General features: G+C 43.5%; 1 protein-coding gene across 1 annotated transcript; it reads left to right on the forward strand.

Annotated features, from left to right (window-relative positions):
• Positions 1-5,145: 5,145 nt before the first annotated feature.
• Positions 5,146-7,606, forward strand: LOC103368498 (neuromedin-U receptor 1-like). Its single transcript, XM_008296932.1, has 3 exons — positions 5,146-5,737; positions 6,628-6,861; positions 7,311-7,606. The coding sequence occupies exons 1-3, from the start codon at positions 5,146-5,148 to the stop codon at positions 7,604-7,606; spliced, it is 1,122 nt and encodes a 373-aa protein (XP_008295154.1).
• The last annotated feature ends 4,630 nt before the right edge of the window (positions 7,607-12,236 follow it).

Below are 12,236 nucleotides of genomic sequence, written 5' to 3' on the forward strand. Positions count from 1 at the left end.
CAAGATTTGAATCCAGGACCTGTGAGCTACGAGGCTGCTAACCATCGCCCACCGTGCCACCACAAATTTAGTGTTTTATATAAAAGGTAATAAGCATAGAACTATATGAGCTGTGTGCTGCTAAAAAAAGCAGCTTCCAGGTCACTGTAAAAGAAGCAGATGCATACAGTAATGTAAAATGAGGGATCCTACGGTAATGCACAAGAAGGGGAAGGTTCATCTTAAACTACTCTGAAGGGGGTTCATAGTCACTGCTCAGACCTTTGTTTTTCCTGTTGCTCTTCTTGTCAGATCTTTTCTGTTGTGGCTCAAAAATCACGACAGGCTTCTTTACACATCAGAGGATGAACATTTTCACAGTTACCAAAATGGTGCGATGTGGCCAAAAGGTAAATGTTCAATCAACACATTGAGAAAAAGCTTTAACTTCTAAGCGCCTCTTCACCAGCGATCGTAGGTGTCTTTTCAACTTGCTCTCCAGGACAGGACTAATTATGATCAATGCATAAAAACAATAGTACTACATGGATGTGACACCTGAAGGTTGATTGATGTTATCGGTTTAGCAGAAACAGACAAGTTTCCAAGAGGGTTGTTGGTTTGATTTCTGCTCAGAATTTGCAGCACATGTTCCAACCAATTGCTTCAGTTCATTAAATAGGCCTGCATTAAAAAAACACTCATTACCTTAAATTTTAAAAAAAACTGCAACGCAACATAATGCAGCAGCTACTTATTGTTTCACCTTTGAATGCATTCATGTGGTAATCAGACTGGACTTAACATTGTGTTTTATTGTCTAACTGCTTTGACACACACCTGCGTTTGGTCTGAATCCTCAGAAGCAAAACTTCTCGCTGGTTTCACTGCTTAAGGTTCATCACTGTCGCTTTGAAATATTGCATAATAAAAGTACACCGGCCGGCCTCAACCTTAAACGCACTGAGTGGGGACGTGAATAACGCTGATCGTCTCATTGCAATGCAATGTTCTGCTGGGAAGCCTTGAAACCTGGGACACATACCACCCACCTGAACATTGTGTCAGACCCACCAAGGCAACAGCGTTCTCTGACAGCAGCTTCCTTTAGTGGTGCAACGTGCCCTGATGTATTACAAAAACTACTCAGGAACAGATTTAGACACACAACGAAGGTGTGAACTCAGCCAAACTCCCCAGATCCAAAACCGATCGAACATCTGGGAGATGCACCGGAGAAGGTCCACATGCAGGACACAAAGATCTGTTGCTACCCCCTGTTGGTTCTGTCAGCGTCCTGGTGGCTCAGAACTTTTTTTTTTTTTTTTGGTGGGAGCCTTCACAATCAGGTTGTGGCTGATTGGTCGAGACAAAACCATTAAAAGGCTTTTCATATTCATGGATTTACCAACAAGTTTGAGATTGTAGGGACTGCAAAAGTAGAGTCCATTCAAATTCAACATTTTTTTTATCAAACTCAGCGATTTCAAGGTCAGCCAACTTTCCATGTCCAATACGTGTGCGCTGAAAGCATGATTAGCATTCTGTCCTGTACACGAGTACGAACTTTAGGATTCAAGGAGAAAGCCGGAATATGGGAAGGAGCAGTGAGAGCAAGAGGGATGGAAAATCTGTGACGTTAACTCGCTAAATATCAACCACCGCTTCGACTTAAATGCTAACAATAGCAACTCATTATTAGCACCAACATTCTGATGCTAACAGTGTGCTAACCAGGCCTGCATGATAATACGCAGGAAAACTACATGTAGTCAGGCTGTCTTCTCTTTCAGAGCATCACATCAATAAAATATAACAGGACACTCAATAAGGTGAGTTCCCATCCAACCAATAATTCATGCATCATTTTAAGACGCGGCTTTGAGAATCAGCAACATCAGCACTGTCGTCGTCTTCTGTTTTTAACTGAGAATATATGTTTGTATCTCTGAGTGATTTATAATATATGTAACTTTCTTTTAGCTAAAATGTAAATTTGTTTCGATTGGACTGTATGATGATTGAGCAATTTTAAATTCCTAACAACTCGTGCTGATGAAAAGGAACCGTTTGCCTTATTTGAATGATCATTAAGAATATTTTTTTGTTCTCAAATAATTAATCAGAAACTGAAATGGCATTTAGTTTGGCAGGTGTGGGGTCAGAAACTGAAGTGTTGGACAAACTGAAACCATAACATCCATCCATCATCTCTACACTTTAATCCTCACTAGGGTGGTGGGGGGCTGGAGTCTATCCCAGCTGACTCAGGGTGAAGGCAGGTTCACCTGGACAGGTCACCAGTCTATCACAGGGCTACACTTAAAGACAGACAACCAAGCACACTCACATTCACACCTACGGACAATTTACAATCACCAATTCACCTCAGCATGTTTCTGGACTGTGGGAGGAAGCCGGAGAACCCGGAGAGAACCCACGCTGCACGGGGAGAACATGGAGACTCCACGCAGGAAGATCCCAGGTGGCGAACCGGCGGCCTTCTTGCTGTGAGGCAACAGTGCTACCAACTGCGCCACCTTGCAGCTAAAATATTTCAGTGAAACCAGAGTTGCATCCTTTGCATAGCTCCGCCCACAATGACTGTGGATAGTTTAACCCTGTTCAGGACTTTTGGGTCTTTTGGACCCCGGGCCATTTGGTTTAGGTGGCAGGTGTTGTTTTTTAAATATAAAAAGAGGGACATTTGTCGTGCATTTGGAACCAAAAATACCCCAACTTATCAGCAAATTTATTTAACATCGTATAAAAGTCTATAATGAATACCAACTAATATTTTGCACATATTCTTTCTTGGGGTCCAGTGGACCCCGAAAGACCTTCTACGTATGGAAACATGGAAGTCCTGAATAGGGATAAATAAATACAAACAAGCCAGAGCACTGGTTTGTTTTGTTTTGTTGTTTTTTTTCCTGCCTGTAGAAGAATGACGGTGCAAAGTGAGACCAGTTCGGATCAGGTTCCTCCTCTGGGGACCATGAATGTCTTTGTGTCGTCACACTCCAAAAGTAAAATGTGTGATGCATGCCAAAACAAAATCTTTTTCAAGAAATAAAATAAAACATCATTTCATTTTTCGACGTTTTGATTGCATATCCACGGATACACACAGCTCATCTCTGCAAGTGTGAATGAAAAATTGGGCGAGGCGGGGGGGAGTTGTTTCTATTTCTATGCACCTTATACACATTCAGACCGCAGGTTTCAGGGTCAAAGCAATCTCAACCTTAATTTTCCCACTGCTGCAATATGAGGACTTTCCCAGGAAAAGTAATAGAATGGATAGTGACAATGTATGGAGTCTCAGTAGGACAAAATGATGAAAGTGTGTGAGTGTGTGACTGGAAGAGAGGGAGGGAGAACAAAAGGTGGAGAGACGAGGGATAAAAAAAAAAAAATGAATATGATGCTGTGATGGTGAGGAAAGAGAGAGAGAGAGAGAGAGAGAAGAGAGAGAGAGAGAAAAGAGGTGGAGTGAACACCAGCCGTCAAATACGGGAAGTCGAGGCAGCCGTGACGCACTGGAGCACCAAAGCGCTCGGGATAAAGTGTCAGAAAAAAAAAAGTGCAGGATGCAGAGAAATGCCATGATTGCACATCCTGTCTCATTTCTTCAAAGCGTGGTCAGCCTGTGAATAAGAAGAGGATAAAGCCAACAAACTACAGGTGAGTTTCTCTGTGTGTGTGTGTGAAGTTCTCTGAATAAGTCAGTTGCATGTTTCATACATATACAATCCACTGTGGAAATTCTAAACACAAGTCTTGCTGGAGTATGTGGTCTGCTTAACATAAAGCTCCAACAGGACATTTGTTTGCATTGCTTCTTGTAAACTACTTTTTTTTTCTTTTCTTTGTGGGAGTATACTAATCAGATTTAGGAAAGCAGAATTAGACATGCATGATTACATGAGGAGAACATGACAGGTTGTGTTGAACATTTTATTCATTTCATTTATTCATTAAACTCATTAGTTTTTTTTTTTTCAGCAGCGTGTTGCTTCCACTTACGTGCACAATTAGTTGCCGGTTGAAAGCCGAAAGCCCAGCACGAGTCGGTAACAAGAGGCTGCGAGTAAAGTGCTTATTAAGATATCACTTAGCTACACCTGATGTTCTTCTTCTTTTTTTTTGTTTTGCAAAATGTAAAGTTCAATTTGATAACAAACCAATTTAATTATTAAATGTCCAACCCTGAGAAGTCATTGCATACCAGATTGTTTTATTATAATGATAATAATAATATATTTTATTCCTAGATTTCATTTCTTATAATTTGTGGAATCATTGGGGGGGATCTCATTTCACTCCTCAATACTTTTCCGTGTCTACATCTCCATGAATCATGCATACAATTATTATAAATGTATGATTCACGCATGAGGGTGATTCATCACTGATTCACTTTAATAAAGACACCAGCAGACATCGAAGCGTTGCATCGCCGCATCACAAACTTCACACACTCAGAGATCAGGGGAAAAAACAAAACAAAACAGAAGAACAATGTTTTCTTATTTGCATTATTCATGTTTGTATTAATAGGAATAATGATTATTAATAGCTAAACCAAGCGCTTCATACATGTTGCATCAGGCGTTTGTAAACCATGAAAAAGTGGAAATAAGTGACCTCCCCCCGAAAGGCATGCTGCGGTTCACACACTGTCAAGGACGCTTAGTGTTTGCAGAGAAAGAAGTCGCAGCTCAGCAGGAGTCTCATTAGGAATCTGATCCTCTAAATTTCCCAGATCTAGACAATCACTTTTGACAAGTGTGAACAAGGTGATGACTTAATCTGTCTGTGCTTTTTGTATTTTAAAGGGGCATATGAGTAATTTAGTGCTTAACGTCCATAAAGTTGAGTCTTCCAGTAGATCCTCTCTGCCCGATGGATTCATCTTTTCTCTCATTGTTAATTCATATGTTCAAGAACTGCCACAGGATTTTGCTGATGACCAAACTGAACTTTTGTTTGCAAAAACGAAGGAGCTTTCATTCTTTCTGTTATTTTTCATCAGGTTTAAGAGGATCCATCTTGCCAGTCACCAGGATGCCAGAGCTCAACTGCTCCCGTGATGTTCTTTCCACAAAAGGTGATGTAGTGTTCAGTGATGCTGGCTGCCCCGAGGCTGCTGTGCTGTGTGGGATGAACGTCTCCTGGGTCGTGGCTAACGCTACTGAAGAGGAACTGGATCAAATGTGCCTTAGTGTGACAGACTACCTGGCTGGACATCTGGGGACTCCCAGGTCTCCTGCGTTTCTTCCCGTCTGCATTACCTACCTCGCCATCTTCTTGGTGGGTGTCCTGGGCAACTTGCTGACCTGCGCGGTCATTCTGCGCTACCGGGTGATGCAGACGCCCACCAACTACTACCTGCTGAGCCTGGCCGTGTCCGACCTGCTGGTGCTGCTGCTGGGCATGCCGTTGGAGCTCTATGAGATGTGGCAGAACTATCCCTTCCTGTTTGGGGAAGGAGGCTGCTACTTCAAAACATTCCTGTTTGAGACCGTCTGCTTTGCCTCCATCCTCAACGTCACGGCGCTCAGTGTGGAGCGCTACGTAGCCGTGGTGCATCCACTCAAAGTCAAACACATGACCACGCGCGCTCACGTCAAGAGGGTCATCCTGATGCTGTGGGGTCTGTCCATGCTGTGCGCCGGGCCAAACACCAGCCTGCATGGGATTGTGGTTCTGCCTCCGATGTTTGGCCGCCAGTTTCCCCAATCTGCTATCTGCCGTACGTACAGAATTTAGATTTTATTCCTCTTACATCTCCATGGTAACTGCTCTGTAAGGCTTGCTTACGGTTGCTTTGCTTACCATCTTGATACAGTGAGACGGTAAACACAGTCAGTAGGGGTGCAACGAGTCACAACATTCATGGTTTGGATTGTATAATTGCTTCAGTCATGGAGAGCAACATTTTTCAGACTTGCAAATCAGGGCACTGGCCTTGGCAGAGGACGACACTCTCTGAGGGACCCGTCCAGTTTCTTTAAAAAGCAAGAGCAGCAGTATTTCACACTATGGTGGATCAACTTTTATTAATCAGCAGTTCAACATGACTGCCAAACCGTGTGAGGGTTTCTGTTGGGATAACAGATCAACAAGGGTCCATCAGTTCTTTTGTAAGCATATTGGACAAATTAAGTTTGACCTGATAGTGGTGCTACCTAAAGAACATCTGTACAAAACTCCACCCAAGAGTCATTGCTGTGTTTCACTCAAGGATTTTGGAAATCATTGTCAAACATAGTCTGGGACCATAAATCAAACTTGGTGCAAACACACTGAATAAACACATTTCAGGCACTAGATAGGAAGTCAAGGGACAGTTGTCTAGATAACTTCGCACTGTACCACAATTCATGGCAGTCCATCCAACAGTCAGTCTGTTTAGGTAAAAACAAAAAAAATGTCTTCTAATTATGCTACAGGAGAATTCACTAGGATTCAGCGAGGCAGTCCATCTCATAGTAGTCCAACAGACCAACCAGGAAGCCCCTTGTTGCACTTCTAATATGGCTAAAAAGAGCTGAGAGCTTGTACAGTGGCATGTGAAGCTGAAATACTCACATCACACCTGGTAAAGTGATCCCACTGAGTCATCTCTCCTATCCTCCTCAGATGTGATCAAACCCACCTGGATGTACAACCTGATCATCCTGATCTCCACGGTGGTCTTCTTCCTGCTCCCCATGCTGATCATCAGCATCCTCTACCTGCTCATCGGCCTGCGGCTGCACAGGGAGAGGGTAATGATGCCGGTGGATGCTAGCAGTAGCTTCACGTCTGAAAGCATCTCCAGTTCTCACCAGAAGAAGCTGAGCAAACGCAACCTGCAAGTCACCAAAATGCTGTGTAGGTGCTATTTTAGTGACTTTATTTAGCAAGTTGCTAAGCAGCAGAAGACAGAATTTTAATTGACTGTGGATCTGTGTGTGCGTGTGTGTGTGTGTGTGTGTGTGTGAGTGTGTACCTGTATTACTCACAGTCTGTTTACTCTGTCACATTGTGGGGACTTTTAGGGACAAAAAGTAAGTTAAGGTATATTGTGAATTTTAATGCGGTAAGGAAAATGGAAGTCAGTGTTCTGTGACATGATGAAACCAGGCTGTAGGTATGTGCGTACAAGTGCTAATACCATTTGTTCTCATGTGCTATTTTCAACCTATTGACCATTTTACTGCTTTAAACCTAGATTTTCATTCGTCCCAGCTTTGTCTTGGTGTTAGACCTGACGTGACATTTCTCGATTTGTCTTCCTGTCCGGCTGACGGTGGCTCTCGACTTTCTCCCGTCTGCTCCAGGTGTGCTGGTGGTCGTGTTCGGCCTCTGCTGGGCTCCCTTCCACTTGGACCGCCTGACGTGGAGCTACATGAACATGTCGTCCGAGGAGCACATCAAGATCTTCGAGCACGTCCACATCATCTCGGGCGTCTGTTTCTACCTGAGCTCCGCCGTCAACCCCATCCTCTACAACCTCATGTCCACCAGGTTCAGGGAGATGTTCAGTCACATCACGTGCTACTCCAGCAGCTGGTCGTCCCACTCCAACTCTCAGGTGACCCAACGCAGCACCTTGAGCTTGAAGAAATGGACTTAATATTGGACTTTTGAGGCGCTGAAGGAAGTGACGAATTAAAGGGAAACTGAATTGATGTACACAGGTTGGGGTTGGGGAGTTGATGTTGTATGCTGTGGCGTGGTTATCTGTATGTTTTGTGTGCAGCTTGTTCAAACAAATCACCCACTGGGACAATAAAGACTATGTGAAAGTGGAATAATGCGATTAATATATGGCATGTGTGACTCTCAACTCACGTATGGAAGGTACTGGACTGACAATATGAAGGGTAGTCTCACTTTGTTAGCCCGTTGTACAGTACATAACGGTCCAGCTCACTCCGCTGTAGGGGAAAAAACACTCTGGCTTGTTTGTGTTTCTTTAAACAAATCAAAGTCATTGTGGCGGGGGGGCTAAACAAAGGCTTTGGCGTTCCCTCAAGAAAGTGACAGGTGGAATTGTTGCGGTTGAACATTTGCACGCAGGGAGACGAGCATTGTGATTATAATGGATAATCCACTGCAAAAAAAAATAAAAAAACAGTGAGGCTGCCTTACTGCACGATCACAATCCTCTGCAAAGCTTTTCAGTGCAGTAGGGTGCAGATAGCGAAAGGAAGGTTCATGCCTGCGTCCGCTGAGTCGACCTGATAGCCGAGTGGCCAACACCACATGGGCGCAAAAGTCGGTAGCTTGATTACCAGCCTATCATACCCCCTAATCTTTTTTCCCCCCATATTTCCTTTCTCTCTCCACTGATGAAAATGCCACATATAAAAAAAAGAAAAACATTTGAAAGTAAGAACACCAAATGATGGAAGATCTCTTGGGAGTTTGGTGCAGCAGCGCTCGAAAACTTCAAGAAACATCACTCACATGATCGGCATCAAAAGCTGCCAACACCTTATAGAGTTTGTGTCGGTTTTTCCTTTAATTTGTCACCCCATCTGCGAATGTTTAAGCAGCCTGAAGACACTCGGATGGAAAAATCTTAACCCCAAAGGGAAGGACTGTCAATACAGATAAGCAGACTTTACACACCCTGTGACCAAAGGCTACACGACAAGCCTCAAGAGGCACACTTAAGGAAGAAGTCAGCATATTTGCATGCTGCACGCTCTCCTGCAGCGTCTGGAAGTCCTCCAGACTCCAGAAACAAACTGCAATAACACAAATCACATCGAGATAAACGACCAATAAGAACACGCACTGAGTGAGGCGAAACGACGATGAGGTCGACGTTTGAATGAACAAGGACATTACCATATAAATAATAAAACAGCATCTTTATGCATGGGCAACGTGACCCAACAAGTGTCGCAAACGTAAATGTCTGTTTGCGGTGTAGGTGAATGTATTTATTGCAGATACTGTATAATGAGGAGCACAGCGTTTCCAGCCCTGCCTATTTATTACCGTGCAGCTCTGAGTGCCACCATTAAGCACAGATCGGATACGCACACACACTCCTGATTAGAAAAATAAAAGATCACGAATGAATCAGAGGTGAAAATGTAGTCAATTAAACGAAAACAGGGGGCCACGCATCAGGTGGTTTGTTTATGACATTTATACCCGACAATGAAGCTAATCGTGAGTCATTTAAATTATAATCTGAAAACACCTGCGGGATAAATTATATTCCACTTCTCATGTCACCGCACACGCTAATACGTGTGTTATGTATCGTAAAATGCACATTATCAGCACATGTAAATGAAATCTTTATCGTAATTTTAAAAATGCTTGTTGCCAGGTCTGAAGGGTCACACGGATGCATCGCTCATCCAATATAAATGGTCTCATTTTAATTGCATGAGCGTATAGGATGTGAATATTTATCATGTTTTTTCACAAGGTGCGGGATGTAAGGCGGTTATTCTGTCCTGTTTGATGAAAGCGTGCACCCTTGAAACGGAGCGTGGTTCCCTGACCTGCTTTCAAACATAGGTGCCTGCAGAGCCATTGTTCTTGTTAGCGCTCTAACTCGGAGAGAAAAGAGCACAACGAGTCTTTTGCTCTTTGTTTTCATGGACAGATTCCTATAGAGCCACCAGCTCAGGGACGTGAGTGTCTCCTGTGTAAACACTACAGTTCAAGTATCGGTGGCCGGGCGGTTTGACTTACGAGCAACAAGCCGTGCCAAGAGAAGAACCTTTTCCACCGGGATGTCTCGTCTCGACTTCCAGCGAGCGCGAAAGGGAAAAAACTAATTTGCACACATGGAGATGATGACAGCGAGGGGTAGGGAGCTAAAGGGGAAAATGATGTCATTAATATGGAAAAAATGAAACAACGAATGAGGAGATGAAGTCGGATGTGACAGAAGATGATCCAGTTGTTGAATACTGACAAATCACTTTGTAATGACACAGCGCTATCGTCGTGCCCCGCCAGCGCTAATGAAGGCCTAATCTACCCACAGCTTCCATCACCACAACAGAAAACACTGTTTACACGCTGCCTCTGCAAATAAACCCACTTAACAGGCCGCATCAAAGTATCGCCCAAGTAATGGTATTCACTTGAGAGCGAGGTTATGATTAGCGCCCGTGGCACTCTGATAAAATACTTTGAAGCAGACTATCATTTAACTTTAAAGAATTATGTGAGCAGAATGTGTTAAATAAAAAAAGGACAAATCGGCCCAAAAGAGAAGTGTGACGGGTTTCATTTCGAACCGAAAACAATAAAAAGCTGTTAAATAGGAGATGTACGAGGGAGGAAAAGAAATACTTCTTGGCCTCACTTCATCTGATCAAACTCATCCTACATGGATTTTTTTTCCCAGAATTCATTTACATACATCATCCTGACATGTTTTGACTCACGACATAATGAAAAGCAGAATTACAATTTTTAATTTAGGAACTTAATTGACAGTCAGCGCGACGGTGAACTCACGCACCACCTCTATTAAAGCCGCCGACGATAAGAGAAGGTAACCTTCAAGCCGCGGCACTCAATGTTCCGGTGACACCAAAGTGATAATTGAAGACATGTGCCTGGACAAGGGATAATATAGGAGCACAAAAGACGATCATTAAAGATACGGAGGAGGAGATGTGACTTGCTGCCAAAAGGATGATGTGAGGTGTTTCATAATGAGATGAGTGTATTTTGTGGATGGTGATACTGTCGTAGCAGTTGAGAACAAAGACAGAGAAGACATGAGGCCAGTTGATCTGATGTGCTGAGTAGCGGCCAGAGTGCTTCAGTTCCAGTCAGGACAGTTTGAATTCAGTTTAAGTAGCAATAGACAGTTTGTATGAGGAGGTTGTTCACGCAGAATTGTACTTAAAAGAGTCTGAAAAGTACCTTCAACCTGCATTCTTTCTAACGTCCAGCAGGGGGCGACTCTTTTGCTCATGAACTGAAATCCAATTTTAAAGAAGTCAGTGAGAAAATGACCCTATTTCTTACCTGTTCTGTTATCTCAGTGAACATATTCCTGATGATTTCATATTCTCAATCTATACTTTAAAGTCTCCTTCAACGCAGCATGATGTTCTTTTTGTAAATTATGGTCCCGTTTAGAGTCAAACAGACAATAAAGCAGGGTGTGTGTGAGGGCGTGGCTACCTTGCAATCGACAGGATTTCTACCTCACTGGCATGTCTAGTCACAGCTCCAGTCTTAACCTTCTTGTAGATTGATCAGGGACGCCCAATGATGTCAAACATGTTGGACAATTAGGAGTTAAAATGCGGATAGCTACGATTGTCACTCAAGCTTCGCTAAATACTCCACCGTGGCAACAGATATGAAAACTTATAATAAAAATCGCTGTTCCCAGTGAAGAGTAGACGAACCCTTTTTCGACCATTTTAACATTGAGACTCATTCAGCCTTTTTCTCATTGCAAAGTATCGTTAGCGTCGGAGCAAGCCGTTGCACCACGCTCTCCGTTTTGTTTACATCTGCTTCCCCGTGAGGTGGTGCACTGCTCCTTGACTGCCTCATTATTCATCCATTAATTCCTTCCATCCATCCATCCATCCATCCATTATCTATACACTGCTTAGTCTATTGGAGTCGATCGGCAAAGGCAAGGCACATCCTGGACAGGTCACCAGTCTATCACAGGGCTACACTTAGAGACAGACAACCAAGCACACTCACATTCACACCTATGGACAATTTACAATCAGCAATTAACCTCAACATGTTTCTGGACCTCGTGGGAGGAAGCCGGAGAGAGTCCACACAGAAAGATCCCAGGTGTCCTCACCAGGACACGACCGGCGACCTTCTATCTGCGAGGTAACGATGCTAACCACCGAGCCACCTTCCAGCCCCTCCCTGACTGCCCCCTCCCTCAGTAATATTCTGCAGTTTGTGCATGTATGAGATTAGAAAGAAGAAAATCTGTGAAGTTTCTCCGATAGCGTGCGACGCAACCCAGTTTCAAAATTAAAACTCCTGCAGCGTGGGCCTGGCTTTCATCAAGCTAAATAAACGACGGATTAAATTGCTGTGGGTAATGTGAAAGCGACAGCCACCGAAAATGATCGTTTACCTCTGCGGTACCCCACAGCTTGTTGTGTTTCACCGTCTTTAAGCTCATTATTTTTGGTTTTACGGCCCATTTGGTTCGCATTCACCTCTCCTAATAACTTCAATTTCTGTCAGCAGGTTCAGTAAAGACCAATGTTAGCGGCCCCGCGCCA

The sequence above is a fragment of the Stegastes partitus genome, unplaced genomic scaffold, assembly GCF_000690725.1.
Source record: "Stegastes partitus isolate 25-593 unplaced genomic scaffold, Stegastes_partitus-1.0.2 Scaffold0, whole genome shotgun sequence".
NCBI lineage: Eukaryota > Metazoa > Chordata > Actinopteri > Pomacentridae > Stegastes > Stegastes partitus.